This window comes from Homarus americanus, unplaced genomic scaffold, assembly GCF_018991925.1.
Source record: "Homarus americanus isolate GMGI-L3 unplaced genomic scaffold, GMGI_Hamer_2.0 scaffold24694, whole genome shotgun sequence".
Lineage (NCBI taxonomy): Eukaryota > Metazoa > Arthropoda > Malacostraca > Decapoda > Nephropidae > Homarus > Homarus americanus.
The window spans coordinates 9,816,921-9,834,890 of record NW_024732780.1 but is presented as its reverse complement, the minus strand read 5'-3'; the positions used below and the strand labels follow the sequence as shown (position 1 = coordinate 9,834,890).

The window sequence follows — 17,970 nt, the reverse complement described above, 5'->3', positions numbered from 1 at the left end:
TTATGGCTCTTTATTATATACTGACAAGTAGAATCCTCTTAGAAGTTCACACACAGCCTTATAGCTCAGTATCTTCATATTAGGTGTATAGTTATGCCTACTAACAAGAGTATTAGATTGTTACTCTTTTAGGATACTCATTTCAGAGTTGCAGTAATTGTATTGTAGTGATAAACCTAAAACACTACCATCAGCACCTCTCTCTAACTGATACAATGTTCTGTACTGCTGTAGGATGGCATGTGTCAAATCTCCTCACAACCAGTTAAACAAAAGCTGCACTATCAACATCACTAAAGCTCATCGTACTTACTTCATTGTGGCCCTTCTACCATAACTTTAGTGTCTTACTGATGTACAGTACAGTACTTCCATATACTGTATACTTATTACTTGTGCTCACATCAATACTGCAGCTTTTACCTTAATGTCGTCTTTCGGTAAATCCCTCTCGCATAATTCTTCACTTGGTCAACTCCACATCCACATTATAGAAAATCAGGTTCAACTGCTAACTCTTTATTTCAACTATACAGAGTCATCGACTTCCATCCACCCGCACTTACGCTCATTATATCAATATCTTTGTCTTAAGACTCACTTGACAGCTTTCTTTTCTCTTTTATTTTTATATTCATACATTTAACCATATTATCTGTGCTCCACCGAACAACTAGTGTGGTAATACAGTACAAAACCTATGTCAAATTCTAGTATTTTTCTAATGAAAGAGTTTGAATCCTCTCCACCTCCTCCTTTGGTCATGTTCTATATAATTAACCTCATCATAAAAAAGTCATCCCATAAACAGACATACAGTAGTTTACCATTTTTTTTTTTAAACAATTACATATACCCTGTAGATAATACATTATTACAGTTATCCCTTGCTATACCAACATTCTAGACTTGAATATTCGCTTGTACGTATTTCCTAAATTGTCACCACAATTTTGAGATACAGAAGCTTTCCTCACTTGTGTAAATTTGGGTCCCGGCCAAAATTAAAATTGTCAAATCACGCGCCCCCGGGAGTCAGCCTAAGCGGCCACATCCCCCAAGCACACACTATACCAGGCTGAGGTAGGGGTTTATGTTATGGTTATTTTTCAACTTGTATTTTCGAGTAGATAAACATAACTTTCTTTCATATTTTTTTATTCAGTTACATGCACACAATCCTACATACAGAATGTAGAAAAATAATTATCATAAGGTTAAAATGATAAAGGGAACAAATATTTATTCGTGCACCAGCAAGAGTTAGCAAGATGAGCTGGGGGTTATGATTATTTTTCAACTAGTTATTTCGGGTAGGCAAACTTAACTTTCTTCATATTTTTTACTCGGTTACATGCACACACAACCCTACATACAAAATAAAAAGTAAATGAAATAACTATCATAAGGTAAAAATAATAAAGGGAATATACTGTAAACATTTCTTTGTGTGTGAGAATGGGAGGGGGAGCATCCCCATTTGGGCTGGGTTGCCATGGTGAGGCTTGAGGGCAGCCAAACATGACAAAGCCAGTGTATGCAAATGGCAGCTGTGTTGAACTTTGATTAAGCTTTACCTTAATGTTTTAGCTGCATATTTTAATCTAGATAGTATTTTATTAATGTATTTAATGTGTTAAGTAGTAAATTACAGTAGTTGTGTACTATTATCATTGGTTAGGTAGGTTTTTTGTTGTTCGTGAACCAATTTCATGTTTTTGGGTACGATATTGGGGTCTTCTTGTCATTTGCGAACCGAACCCTATTTTTTCCGTGTATTCTAATCACTATACAAAATTCACGTAACCCTTAAAGGGCGGCAGACATCATAATTTTGATGTTTAGGTTTTTGTGCCATTGTTTGGGTGGGCTCATGACTGTGTTGTTGTCTGGTTACTATGATGACGTTGGTGGCTCATTTCAGAGCTGGAAAAACATGTACTCTCTGTTCAACTCATGATTTCTCCAAGAAATTATTATTTCTTGTGTTTATTAACTAAGTTTGAATTTGTAGAAAAAAGATTCAACTTTCAAATGGTGCCCCCAAAAACCTCATTTAGGAAATATTATATGTTTTTAAACACATTACCTTACTGGGCATACAGTGAACATATAAATATATCTACCTTTTAAGGGTTAATGAATGGTTTTCAGGAACCTGACCCATTTGTATAGCGATGGATACCTATGTACTAAGGGACTTTTGAATTATGGTGCAAGAACTCAATTTGTAGATACACACTTGGAGAGGTTACTTAGACAGATATAAATACCTATATGGGTGGAGTGGTTAAAGGGTAAAGAGTGATGTCATTTAATAATTCTTAAATATATATTTCCTTCTCTCTTATTTATATATGATTTTTTGTAACCATACTACAGTACTGTACTGTATTGTACAGTACTGCCATTTTCACAAACCTTCCACAATATGTAATTCTACAGTGGCTTAACATCAGTCATTCTTAAAGTTATCTCGACTGGCGTCATCTTCTGATGTGTTGCACCAGTATATGAGTTTGATCTACAGAAGCACATTTGAGGGGAGAACTCAGTGATTGTTCTCTTGGTTTTTCTTGCTTGCTTGCCTGGCCAATGTCTTAGGTACATTTTGAGTATGGAACTTGAAATTTGGACACATTAGTACAAGTGACATGGGAGGATAGTTTACTGTACATTGAAAATACCACTACAGTGAAACCTCCATATAATTGACTTCTTTCTCCATGTAATCCATTGAATGCAGGTTCCCATCTCATGGACCCTCGATATAACGGACTTCCATCTCTATATGAGTATAGTTCGTTAGATGGGGGTTCCACATCTAATGGACCCTCGATATAACGGTGTTTCCTTTCCATATAGTCCGTTAAAGAGACATCACCGTACTTGTCTATCTTGTATCTTTATTCCATTCCCATATTTGTGTGGGATGGGTCAAGAGATACAGAGGCCTCAGTTGGGGAGAGTTGTATCAGACAAGTGGAGAGTGACGGGGAAGGGTTATGTAATTGAACATGATAGCAGTTCTGAGCTTGTTCCTAAGCATGGCATTATTATACACCACTAACAATATAAATAGCAAGCCATTTAAATATTGAAAACTCTTTATAATATATAAATATTAAATATTTTGCTCCTTACCTCTGTTTTTGTTTTGCAACTCCTCCTACTTGTGTCAACCTCACTTAATTTATATCTGTAGGTAGAATACGTGCACCCAGTCAAAACAAAGAAAATCTAAACCAAACTGTCTTTTTTTTCTTGCACCATTAATTACTATCGCCAAAATCAAAACCATTCAGTATAGTAACAAGTAGTGTATAGTAGTACAGTACTGTAGTATTCCATTTTAGTGGTAGGAGGTAGGCTGTATTTTGTCTCATCTGTCAGAATTTACAGAATGTAATTGTTAGTTCTCTTGATATTATGTCTTCAGAGCTATGAAAATGGGTCCCACACTATGGGGATAACATATTGTAGTTATGTAGTAGGAGTCAAGAGCCATATCTCAAAACAAATGCAGTAATTGAATTTTCCATAAATATTCGGTGATGAAACTTGTACTCAAAGGGGCAACTGATTTGTATTTTTACTTTAAACCATGACTACAGAATAATCAGTCTGCCCCTGTGCACAATATGAAAAATAAAATGTTGAAAACCTGTTATATTCTTATAAAACTAAAGGTATGCATGCATATGAATAAAAATGTAAAATATAAATAACCAGTACATACATTTGTTGAACTGTGGTGAGTGTTTTAAGTGAGCATGTAAAGGACTGACTTTTAGGGGGTGGGGGAGAAAGAGTCCATCAATGGCAACAAATGTGCATCTTTCATGTTGAAAAGGATAACTGAGAGCCCTTAGAGGTGTGGATAGCGGTCTCATATCCTGTGTAAAGTGAAATGTTTGCCAAATGGCAATGCAGTATTTTTTCTTTTATTTATTATTTTTATTTATTCCTCACATTTACTGATACAGTATATTACTTTATGTACAAATAGCTTCTTCCACATGCAAACCATCCTCTCATCCTCTGGGTGACATGACACAATTCAACTGCTCAGCCTGGCAGTCACCAGGGACAGCCACAGCCTCCCATGCACCTCGTTTGGGTTGCACTTGTTACACCATTCCGAGATTGTGTCATCATATCTCGGATTACTGTATTGCGAGTTATTGTGCATCACTTTTTCATAGCAGTGACAATGCAGAAGAAGCATTCATCCGCTGTCATATTTTCTCAACACAATTTTGTATAGATAGACTTTTAAGTGACTACAGAAAACTTGTTTGTGATATCAACCAACTAAGTTGAAATGTGAGGTTCAGTTATCTTTACTGCACCTGGCCACATTATTTAGGTACACACTATATTAATATAATTGACAGGATGAGGCAGTATGTCATCCTCGACTGCAGTTAGACATTGCACAACACCTTTGTTTTGGGTCAGTCAATATGGTGCTGGGCTCTAACAGGCTCTTAATATCATCAATCAACATGTACCAGTAATCTTGGGATGGATACAGAGACAAACTTTGATACAAAGGTAATGGCATTAAAGGAATAAGAAAAAACATATTTAGATTATTTTATTAAGCATATAAGTAATATTTATAACTATGGAAGAGTTGTATCAAGAGAACAGAAGAATTACAGTATACTGTACCTGTATTGGAAAACCAGCACAAGGAGTTCTTCACTAATTATTTTAATACATAATTTTATGTTGCAGTGCCTAACACCGAGAGGTGGTCACTGGTTTGTGTGTTTAAGAGCATAATTAACATGTGGCTTTTTCAGGAAGGAGAGTTAATAGAGGGCAAACAGCTTCAAACACATACAGCACACAAGAGGTGGTGTGAGAGTTTGAGCAAGGTGGATGTACTGTACAGAGGATGTAAATTTTATAGAATTCATAAGTGTGCGGACTATTGATCTTTATAAAAAAAAATTAACTCCAGATATTTTAACAGAATGTAGAATACTGTATCAAATACTTAATTTAATGTACAATATTAGATCAGGTTTTTTCATTGGGGTCAATAAAATTCCTTTAACTGGAAATTATATTTCAGTTGCTTGAATCTAACTAAAGAGTGAAGAATAATACAGGTATCCCTCGCTATCTGAATGATCGCTATTTGAAAATTCGCTTATCAGAATTTTCTATTCATATGCAATCCGAAGGTGATATTTACTTAGCTGGATATTGGGCCAATTGAAAATAAATTTTTGCATGCCAAGTGAGGCTATTTTGGTTCCCAGAAACAAAGTATTGTACAGTACCAACTGTATAAGCATTTTATTTAGTTTTATATTTTTTTTAAGGAATAATAGATTTTTGTGTGAACTGAATCCATTTGTTTTAAGGTATATTTTTGGTTCATGAACCCAATTACCAGTATCTTTTGTAGGTAAAATATTGTTTTTGTTTTGGATTTGTTTGGAAACCAAGCCCTATTTTTCCCATTTATTATGTTTTTCACTACTGTATCTGAAAATTCAATAACCAAATGGTTTTCAAAGAACCTAACCCATTAGGATAGTGAAGAATACCTGTAATTTCCAAAACTAACTGGAAGCAAGAAATAAACGGATAAAAATGGTTGCAATTACTGCAAGGATCACTAGCAAAGCCATTAACTTGAACTACAGCTTTATAACACTACTCTAGATTCTCTATTAGCGTGTTGAGACGTTTATTTTTGTTTTGTTTTTAGGAAATCAAGTCGGGAGTATAAAAGTAAACTAAGTTTTTGGGTGGTTGGAATTTTTTCCTCTTTTAGAAATTGCAACAGCTAATTCTAGTTTCAGAATACGAGAACAAAAAAATCTAAAACTTAGAGGAAGTTAGTAAAGAGTTTTAGAAAGTGGGTGAATTTAACGTATTCCAAGAGTGCAACTAGTGAAGCAATTATAACTTCTCAACTCTGGATTCTGAACTGGAACAGTGAAGAGAATATATTTTAAAATTTTTAACAATCTCGGTTTTAAAGATGACAGAACACCCAAGTTTCATCTTTCTCTTTGGTTGAAATTTTTTTGTCTCAAAACTGAAAATTATGGTTTGGTTACTTGATTTTAATAACATTGTAAAAATGACAAAAACTTACTGGAAGAAAGCAATTAATATTTTGAACTGGGGATCGTTTTTGTTCTATGACTATTCAAATTTGATGCAGTTTAAATTAAGGGAGAGATCTAGGCTGATAGTATACAGTATATAAGAGTAAAATATGTTAAGTGATTGGAGATAAGAGAGTGTTGGGAGGAATGGATGCTAATGTACAGTTATCAGACATATTTATATAAAAGCTAATAGATATTTTAAGTTCTAATTTCTTTTGATATGAATACAGGGACTATAGTGTGTACTGTACCTTAGTAACATAAGCTGGGTGTGACTGTACAATATGCTACATATCCAAAACAGACACTCCGGTTACCAAGACTATTATGTAGCATATAGTTTTAGATTTATATACTGAATCCTAATATCGGTGGGTTTGTATTTAAAAACGGTACAGTACTATGAAATTTATTAATACTGTAGTTTTTTAATATTATATGTATTTAACTTTTGTAAGGTCAGAGTGGCTGTAACGGTACAGTACAAATCTATGGCAAAGAAACACTCCAGTTACTAATATGTTGTGTTTAGAGGAAATAGTAGTGTGTTTAACTTCCTTAGCTCTGTGTAGCTAACATTGTCTGCAAGTTGGGTCTGCCTCCTACCACTGTTCGTTCCATACAGGCCAAAATTGAAAAGAGCCAAGTTGGTTACTGTATTAAACTTTCGGTGACTACAACAACAAGGTAGCATATAATAAATTACATGTTGTAAAGAAATTTGTTAATTTTTTGTTTGGATGTCGTAGGGTACAGTGGTAATGAATTTGAACATACAGTAACCCTACCTTATTACATTACTTCTTATGGCACAATTCCCTTTTATCATCACTTGATTGATGTTAAGGGCAAATAGGAACATAACCCCCTCCTCATTCCATTAATTCTCTTTGGGAAATTTCCTCACTATCAGTTGTTCAAGTATTCGTCCCTATTTTTCAGTAAGTAACCCCTGACAAATAACTGTACCAACAAGAAGTCTGTTGGCATTGAAGATTTAGATGTACTGTAATTAAATTAGAAAAAATTGATTAAAAATTCAAGAAAATACCAAACAAGAGGATTTCAGCAATGTGTGTAAGAATAAGAGTGCACAACCCTGCTGGAGAGTAGGATATATTGTGTTGAATCATGTAGTGTAATAGTGATTGATACAGAGAGTTCTGAGGTATGTACAAAGAGGAGAGTGGGTGTTAAAAGACAAGCAAAGTGTGTGTATATATAAATAAGCAGAGGTGAAGTAAAGGCAGAAGTGGACTAGGAAAGAGGTGGAAAATGTGCACAAGGGGTTAAGTTAAGAGTTTGGGAAGATGATATAAGAACAGGGATATGTGGGGGTCTGGTATGCATCATTCTGTAATACATATATGAGATACTGGACACAGAACAATAGATAATTTCATCATGGTTAAACTCTTGAGCTAGTGGGCTGAAATAACACAAACTTATATTTAGCAACTACAAAGAAAAAAATTACTATAACATCACAGATGAACATCACAAGAGTTTATCTCGTGTGAGACAAACTCATCCAAAACCACAATATTATTTCATTCAGCACAAACATTTCAAAATGCTAGGAATAATAATGAATAATTCCAGACTACAGATATTCTATAACACCTGTACTGATAATAAAATGAATTAAATGTTATGAATTCCAATTGTGGAACTGAGATTTGACAAGACAGGCTGCACAATATACAGTCTGGGAGCAGTCAGCACCTGGTAATGTTGGCACCTTGCTAAAATGATGATAAAATGTACACATTCACATGCATAGATATACTGGAAGTTTCCTTTGCTATAACTATACAATAAAATCGTCATCACAGTTACTTAATGGAAATACCTACATATCATGTTAACCTCCAGCAGCCTCTGTACATTTGAAGAGTTCAAAAATCTCTTAGTTCACATTGGAAGGCACATGTGTTTTCCTTAATTAAGAAGGCACTCAGGTGTCTACTGAACATGGAAGTAGTTTTTAATAGCAAAGTTAGGCACTTAATTCATATCTGTGCACAAGATATAGCTAAAATAATATACAAAACAATACCATAATGTCCTTTGGTTCATGTGCACCTGATGAGCATTTTCTTCACAATCAGACACAGTCAATGTTAGCATCAAGCAGCTGAAGACATGACCTATAAATATGAGATAAAACAGTTTGAGTGATGTGTATACACTTGTGCTAATATTACTACAATAAACAACTGGCTCACAAAAATACAAAAAGCACCCAAGCTTTAGAAGCAACATCTGACAGCAAGGTTGAATCTCAACTGTTAGAGCACATTCATAGATTTTTATATATACTAAGGATATTTTAATGTTTCTTGTGGCCACATAATGTGGTCATTTTAACTTGCTAAGCAGGAGTTGCATCATAGTTTTAATATCGGCCACATCTGTGGTTTGTTTGTGCAGTTGTTGCTGCAGAGCCTCTGTCTGACCCAACACCTCTTGTCTCACCAGCTGAGCCACCTGTTGACAATGAAAATATTAATTTCCTGTACACAACATTCAATCAAACTCTTATACAGTCTATTGTATTGTACATATTTTATATGATATGATATAAATAAGCATTATGAAGGGTGTCTGAGACAAGGAATGTACAGAGAGCCCCCCAAGTTTGCAGATTTTTACTTCGCTGTTCTCGGTTACGGTATTCGCGGATGACACCCTGGATGTACCCAAGAATGTCTGTGGGTAGTTTTAAAGTTGCCGGCATTTTCACGGATGGGACAGGGAGCCATTCATTCTAGAGACAGTAATTTCCTTTACCTGTACAGTGGTCCCTCGGTTAACGAGCGCCTCGGTTAATGAGTTACCTTCCATAAGATTCTTAACTTCGGTTAACGAGCAATCCCTTGATTAACGAGTTTCTTACGAGCCGACCTGAACATGTTTTCGCTTGCATTTGGCGGTCCACCAGCTGTAGTATTAGTCCGCCAATACAGTAATCGGTTCTAGGGCTTAAATTCCTTACCATTTTAGCAAATATCAAGAAGTTTATACTATTCAATAATTTTAAAAGTTTAATATTAAATTTTTTAGTCATTTTAACAATTATTGAACATAATTGAAGGTAATGAAACTAGTTTTATGAGCCTCTCATCACACAATACAGGCGTCAGTCTTTGTGTCATTTCAGTGGAGGTAACATCTTGCTTGAGACTCTTCAACTAAACGCTTTTTTCCGTGTTTGCAAGCAAATTATTGGTCATTTTGAAATTTATTTTACATATTGACAATATATAATGCAGTGCAGTGTTGATTTAAAGAAAATAATCTTGAATTACACCAAGAGAACTAAAATTTTATGGGTGAAATGGCACCATGGGGTAACTTCTCTTCCACCCCAATGCCTTCTCTTCTCCCTTCTCCTCCACCCCCATTGTAATTCCCATCATCATCATCATCCAGGAGCCTTCTACATACACACCTCAAAGTAAGTGTGCTTTTCTACCTTTTTTGTTGAATTTAGGCAATTTTCGGTGAACTGGAACCAATTACCCAAAAACCCATTGAAACAATGGTTTCGGTTAACAAGTTTTTCGGTTAACGAGCAACCTTCTAGAGCGAATTGTGCTCGTTAACCGAGGGGCCACTGTATTATAAATATATGTGTGTGTAAACACACACACACACACAAAACATATATAAATAAATAATGATGGACAAATACTCTCACAAATAATCAGAAACAAATTTATGAAAAATTTGAGTTTGCCCTCAAGTCCGTGCTCCATTACAGTACTTTATTAATAGAGCACGGACCTAAAATCTTACTATTTTTCTGTGGCTGAATGTGTGTTGAACTTAAGGCTAATCAATCACACTGCAGCAGAGTGGAGGAATAACCTGCTCACACTCACAGGTTTGAGAGACGGAAAGAGGCTAAAGGATTGCTCGCTGGCGCCAATTTCAAATGACAAAAATTTAAGGGTTTGGACAAATGTTTCTTGCCTGGTAAAGGTCCGGACTATCCTACATCTGGACTTATGGGGTCCGGACTTTCGAAGGTTTACTGTAATATAAAACTGCAATGGCAAACAACACATTCCATGAATTATATATACTGTATATATTAAGTAGTGTATGGGGCAACTTACCTGTCCATTAACATCTGAAGACAGACTACTGTCTGCATCAACAGCTCCTGATGCAGATGTCGTACAGGACACTGGTTCTCTTTTTTCCCTTTCAGCTTCTTGTCTCCTTGTAGTATCTTGTATTTGGTGGTTATTTTGAGGTAAACTTTTTGGGTCAGAAGAGTAACTTGAAGATTCTTGTGAAACTGAACGACGATAATATCCGTCTTTTTCTAGGGAAAAGTAATTAGAGGAGCCGAATGAACTTGAAGTATTAGCATTATCACAAGGTTTTTGTGCCCCTGGCACTGTACTAGAAAGTTCTTCTAGTTTTATAGGAACATTTTTGTCTTGAACTTTTACATTATAACTGGAAGTCCCTGGATTGTCTGAATTATGCTTAGAAAGTTCTGGAATGGCAGACATATTAGTATAAGTATCCAAGAGAACTGAATTATTATTCTCTGATCCTAATGATGTTGAACTATGCTTCACTTCACCTAGAGAAACTGAACTATCCCTCAGGGGATTTTGGTGAGATGAAGGGTTCTCCAGAAGATCTGACTGACTAGGGGGATGACTGTGGGACACTGTTGGATCTTGGCTGTTGGCACAATAATCAGAAGGTTCTGGTGAAGGCTGTCTTGATGCCAGGGTGAGCGTCTCCAAGTCACGACATAGTTCTGATTGTTGTTGAAGAAGGAGCACCATCTGCAATTGCAGTACGTATATAAAATAAAATAATTGGTTCCATTTCAGGTTCATAAAAATGTTCTAAACAAATTAACTCATTCTGTCTACATTTGTAAACGTTCCCTCAATAATATTTACCATTTTCAGTTGCCAGATTTTTACTTTATACTGAATGAGAACTAAATATGGATATCTAGTCACTAGATATGAGCCTATGCAGATATACCAACATTTAAACACAGGGTTTGAATTTGTGAAGGCTCAAAATACAAAATATTACACAAAAATAACTTCCTTACTCCATATTCTTACTCAACTAAGACTACAGCTGTTTAAGACTACCCAACACAGAAGTAACCCACAGAATTTATGACTCCTTTTTTATTTACTAATTCCTAATTATTGAAGATTAATCGATATATGACCATTGGAGTATGTAGTTAGCTTTAAGTCATATTATGTATAAAAAAAAGACTTCCATTAACTCCTAAGTCACAAACAAAAGTCCTGTTGTCTCTCCTGCTGCTCCATGAACCCAGAGATTCAGACTTGTGAATCCAAAGCATCCGTGGACATCAGTGTCAACTGCTTTGGGTTCACTGGTCTGAATCTTGGGGTTCATGGAGCAGTAGGAGAGGCAATAGGAATTTTGTTTGTGACTGCATATAGCTGTTTCACACATCTAAATACACGGTAGTTTAATAATTAAAAAAAAAAATCCACTGAATTTTCTTCTGAGACACAGTGAGGAATTGTAACTTAAACCTGGTTTATGAAACACACAAGGGAGATATATATCACACAGGTTTTGGATCAGCTGAGCTAAACCAAGTAAATAAAGCTGAAAAAATAATCAAGCAACAACATTATAAAAGTTAATGAAGAAATGTGAACGTGTAGCCTCCTGCCCCTGCTTACCTGTGCCACAACTCTACTAACACATGATTGACTCAGAGAATTGGGTTTGGCTCCTGCCATCAGCTGTTCCATGTGGCTGACTTCAGCCCGGATGGCAGCCCTAATGGCCCGAATGTTGTGCAGCTGCAGGGACACTTGCTGGGAGGTCACAGGAGAGGTGGCTGTGTCAGCAGCAATTCTGTACAGCTGATGGGACAGTTGCTCCTGATGTAGCAGCTGCTGACGGTATGACTGAAGAGTGTTCGTCAGCTCCTGTGTGTAAATACACTATACTGTACTGAGAGCTTCTTCTTATTGCTGGTATATTCTGGGGCAATAGATATTAAAATGAACAGAGCTTCAGTGACAAACTTACAGTCATCCCTTTATGTGTGGTTAAGTTTGAACATTTCTCTTATGCACCCCAGTAAATGAAAAGGTTTCTCCAAAACAAATTTTCATGATTTTTTTTTTAAAGGCTGTTAAGTGTCATTGCATTACACTGTATGAAGAATGAGATAACAACTAGCAAGCACTGTATGTAAGTAGTGGTGGTATGACCAACATTAAAAAGAAGTGAACACTATCAGGGGATGAATAATTTGAATAAGATTAGTTATGGTGAATCTTAAAAGGATAAAGTCATCAAAGGTATAGTCATATACAATAGTATTAATCTTAAGAAATTAAATGTATTAAATAAATATATATATAAATTTTTAACCAAATCTGTGAATGGCAATAGTCCTGGAGAATTCATCCTTACATAAGCTTGGCTGTTTTTATATCTAAAACTTGCCCTCACTCTAACCTCATGAACAGGTATTGTCAATCATCACTTTGCACTTCTAAATACTGTACTTTAAATATGCCAAAAAAGTCTTCATAAAGTGCACTGGGTTGAGTCTCCCTAATATTTACAGTAAGGTGTTAAGTGTGGTGTAGTCAAATATGGAAAGATAAATAAATCACAGCTGTACACAACTTTAAACTTGAACATAGTTAACGTTGTTATAATTTCTTTAATATACTGTATATTGTATGGAAGGAATTCTCCACCTACTGTCCTCAATAAATACATTAAAGTCAATAATACTAACACTCCCTTCAAACACACAATCCTCAAGTTGGTCTTCCATTACACTTCTCTTGCTTTATTTACAGGCTTTAGCACTTCTCTTATTGAATATTCTCTTTTAATAAATGTTTTTATACATCTTTTTCCTGAACCTGTTTAAGCTACCACAGTATTTTTTGTTAAGTATTTGTAAATAATTTTACTTTTTGTTACCCAGACCAACTTCCTTATTCCTCTACGTGTACTACATGAACATCACCTCCAAGGGTCGTTGACTTACATGAGACAGGGACTGTGGCTCACAGGTCTGGTTCACACGTTGATCGGTGATGGTGTCCTCAAGTTTCCTGCCCTCACCACTAGAGAAGTGATTGTTAGCCAAGCTGTTGCTGTTAGTAGGAGGGAACAGATACTCACTACTGACAGCATGCCAGTGGCCCTGGGAAGGCTGGTATGGGTCAGGCAACAAGGATGATTGCGCTAGCTGCCTCGGTGGCTGTAGTTGTGAAGGCACTGATTGGGATATCTGGTGTTGCTGTGTAACAGTGTGGCGTGGTTGTCTTACTTCAGGAGCCAGGCTGGGGGGTAGACGCTCAGGAAAAGAGTGCCGCCTCTGCCTCACCTTGTGTTTTGAGCTGGAGGGCTGCTGCCATTGTGATGTGTGTTGTCTGCACCAAGTGTCAGATGGATGATATGAATTATGTAACGAGTTTCCAGGTTCTGGATACGAGGTGAAGTACTGCGTACACGCTGGTGTATGTTGCCCATTAGCAATTACTTTTGGTGCATGCTCTACTGGAGGTTTAACGTGGTATGCATGAAATGCTGAATTATCTAGACTATGACTAGGATTTACAGGAGTGGGATGAGAGTTGTGGCTGTGACTAGATGATGAACAATCGAGACTATGAGCATGATGAAAGTGGGGATGACAATTAGAGGCAAGGCCGCTGGCAACGGGACCCACGGTTAAAGTGTGACCCGTGTGATGGCTCAAGTTATGGTCCCGACAACCGTGTGGAGGGACGAGGCCAAGGACGCGGCCACCTTGAGTCCCAGAGCCGTGATCTCGATGAGTGGTTGTCTGGTCGAGGCTGATGGTGCGAAGGTTGGTCTGGCCTTGAGGACTAAAGCCAGGACGCAGAGCCTTGGTACGGCCGAGTGGCATGTGGCGGATGGTGTCCATGCTGCACCCGGTGTCACGACTCCACCACCATCCGTGACCCTGTGCATACACACCCACACACACAAGCATCACTACCCTTGTACACATGCATTGTACCTAAATTAGATTATGGAAGCTACTACCAACACAACTGTTAGTACAAAATTATGACTGAACAGTCATTTTAAGTACTACATTTATGGCAAATTTTTGTGTAATTTAATAAAAATGTATGATGACTGAGCAGACTAGTTTCTATATAGCCAGGCTTGCACTGGATGATCTACTGTACACACTAAAACATTATAAACCAAGCATAAATATTTTAATCAAACTATTTCAAATAACCATTCCATAATTTATGTACAGTCAACCCTCGCTTCACGCGGTCCCACATTCCGCGTTTCCACGTTTACGCGGTACCCTGCCGAAACAGGAATGCTCACATTCCGCGGTGCATGTACCCCTTTACGCAGAGAGCGGCTGGCGAGCTGCGCCATTTTTGGATCCAAACCTCTCGCCATCTCTCCCACCCTCTCTCATCATCCACCATGTTGTGTAAGCGGCGCGAGCATGATGCGCACAAGGTCGCCCAGTCATCAAAACATTACTGAGTTCTTCACCCGCCACCCACCACAGCCGGCCCAAGTCAGTGATAGTGATAATTATAGTGAGGATATGGACTTATATGGACTTTGAGGGGTTTGACAAAGAGGCCCTGCAAGCCTCTGTGGTGGATAGTGATACAATTGATACAAGTGATACAGGTGAGGGCCAATAATCTGCCCTCTGCCTCGGAACCAACCCCCATCCCCGTGTGCCCAGCCATCTTTTCTACTAATGTAAGTGTTAAAAAACCTAATATTATTGATATTTCTCTTAATTATTAATTGTGTGTGCATACCATCATAAAATTAAGAAGTTATTTTTACTACAACGTAGGTATTGTGTCTGAAAAAGTGGAGTTTGGGGGTCGGCCCGGTCTCTATTTCAATTAATCCCATATGTTATGTTGTTCACTTTACGCATTTCTCACTTCTGCGGTAACCTGTGGGTTGAATTAACCGCGTAAAGTGAGGGTTGACTGTATTAATGAATTACTTTATACAAAATATGGGAATTATGAAAATTAAGGAACCATATAATCATTTGCAACACAAATATCATAAAAATATTAGCAAGAACAAGAACTACACACTAATGAAAGAAGGCACAGCCCTGGCAGCCTAAATAAATCATAAAACTTTAACACAGGGAGCAAGGGGTCTAACTCAACTGCAACATATTGAGTACTGTATTACTCTCTGAAAAAAAGAGCAACGCCACTTAGTGAATGCACCAACTAATTATTTCTAATCTAAATAATTTTATGACATGAAAATCATGCATGAGATATTTTATTAGTGTAAAATATACTTATGTAGAATTAACTATGGTACATTACTGCCTGATAATATGTTAACCATAAAGATATTATTCGACTACCCAAAGTTGAGGCTAGCTGGTGGTGTTTACATTATGCAACAAGAAATTAACCCACTGGAGAATGACTGCTTCATTAACCCGGGGATATATTTGTCTTTTTCACTTTATTAATTCGTTTCCCACTATGGTGCAGGGTGGCCTTGGATCAACACAGACCTCCTCGATCAATATCATTCCTCAGCCCCTGCTGCCGTACCAGAGATATTCAGCCCCAGTGTTCCCTACACAACAAGGCCCCCAAGATATATATTTACAAGAACTAAAATCTCCTCCACCACATCGCACACCTTGTCTTTGTTATGATGATTTAAGAGGCACAAGCAAAACAGTGACGAGGCCAAACTTACCCAAGAGAAGGTGAAACAGACTATTCCAAATTTACCTAAAGGAAATGAGTGAGAGTTCATGAGCCAACAACCTCATCTAAGGGGGTAAGAGGCAAAACACAAACTATGTAAAACTCCCATAACTTTCTCTCAAAAAAATACCTTTGTGACAGGAAGTTCCACTATCAGTTTATCCCAGTTCTTGTGATTTAAAAAAACAAAAACAAAAAGGGTGACTTTCATATGAGGCATTCCGATTGATAGTGACAAATCAACCAATGGCGCCCAAATCAGATTCTTGTTTCAACAGGAAGTTCCGACTCTTTCTTTACCCAATACAGGATGACCAATAAACCCTGTACAGTTTTGGGTAGAGAAAGAGTCACACTTCCTGTTGAAACAAGAATCTGATTTGGGCGCCATTGGTTGATTAGTCACTATCAATCAGAGCGCCTCACATTATGTAAATACCATGAAACTGTGAATTAGTATCTAAAATAATGTTTCAAGAAGAAAATCTATTCTACACACACTGATATATGGATGAAATAGATCTATCTTTTTATATTCAGTAATCTGTTTTTATCTTTATTTTATCTTTTTAATCATCTCTATTCATACCACACACTGCCATTCACACATTCCTCAGGTACAACCTTTCAATGTCAGGATAACACGTTCATTTTATCATCAGTCGGTTAACCAGTACCATACTATATCATAATTTCAACAATCATCAGTACAAACCACAATCACTATAATCATCCTTCATGTCACTCACTCATTTAACAATCACTAGTTTTTACAGTCATATCTTATTATCTAATGTCTTTTTGCGGTCACTTGTAAAACCGTGGAAAGTGGATTTAAGAGCCGTGCTATGGTATATAACTCGACCGGTCTGATTCACCATGCCCTCCCCACTCACCCCAAATTTTGCAAGGTTTTCCTCACTATATCAAAGAGTGGCCAGATACATGAGTGACACATACTCTCCTTCACTAACTGACATCCACTCTTGTAGCTGCCTTCCCAGATGTGTTCTGCTTCAGTACAGTATTGTGTTTCTCTCCACAATAATGTTGCTTGAGTTTCTTTATATAAAATAAAACCTCACAAAATTTGTCATACTATAACAGTATTAGGCCCACAAGGACATTAGGATACAGTTGTTACTGTATTAGAGGTATTTCAGGGTACAGTATTATAATTAAATTATACAAAACTGCATAGTGCTGGAGAAGCTACACAGTGATTCATGCCATGACTACTGCACTGTGAGTGTCATGACTTCTATATTCTGTAGCCATATATTACTGTGACTCTACTACTACAGTACATCAGTGTGTCATACTCACCATGGCATAACAAATATGGGTCCCATGGGTCTGACAGGTATAGTACAGATATTGCACACTGAAAACTAAGCTTATATCCTATACACAAGGAGACAGTGTGGCCAGCAAAATATGTGCAAAAAATTTCAGGCATAAAAGCCAGAAGCAAAAGGATATTTTGCAGGGCACTTGAAGCAGCAGCTAATGTGACCGCCTTGATCCACCTAAAACTCTCTACAGATCTTTATCTTCTGATGGGTGCAGTACAATGTTTATGTACTGTATTGCATTCCCCATTATTTTTATATTTACATTATGTACACAGATGAATAACTCATGTTTACACTTCATTTTTATGTCACTACAGGTCCAAATTAACCCTAGAAATATTTATATAAACTATTGTTGATTGTTTGAATTCATAGGTCAATATTTTGGGTATAAACCGTTAAAAAACCCTCATAGCCTCAAAATCCTACACACCAGTCTTAGTGCCTTATAGAGTTCTGATCCTGAAATATTATTGTCTATCAAAGTCCAGACCCCAAGCAGCTCCTAGAACACAAGCTACTTACTGGAGGGTCCCATGCCCTTTGTCAATTCCTTTTATATCAGCTAAGATTCATCTGTAAACACAAATTGCATTAACTAATTATCATTCCCTCCTCATCACATCTAACCAGCACCTCAGTTAATTCACATCCTTTTCTCTCAGTCAATATTGGTTGAAATATTTAATCACTGTG

At 36.9% G+C, this 17,970-nt stretch overlaps 1 protein-coding gene across 1 annotated transcript in view; it reads right to left on the bottom strand.

Moving 5' to 3' along the window:
* Positions 1–4,587: 4,587 nt before the first annotated feature.
* Positions 4,588–17,970, bottom strand: part of LOC121869093 — an 82,219-nt gene continuing 68,836 nt past the window's right edge. Inside the window, exons 11-14 of the mRNA XM_042370247.1 lie at positions 13,192–14,136; positions 11,855–12,106; positions 10,265–10,954; positions 4,588–8,630 (exon numbers count right to left, since the gene is read on the bottom strand). Coding sequence (XP_042226181.1) covers positions 8,502–8,630; positions 10,265–10,954; positions 11,855–12,106; positions 13,192–14,136 — 2,016 coding nt within the window. The 3' untranslated portion in view covers positions 4,588–8,501. The remainder of the gene's footprint in view (positions 8,631–10,264; positions 10,955–11,854; positions 12,107–13,191; positions 14,137–17,970) is intronic.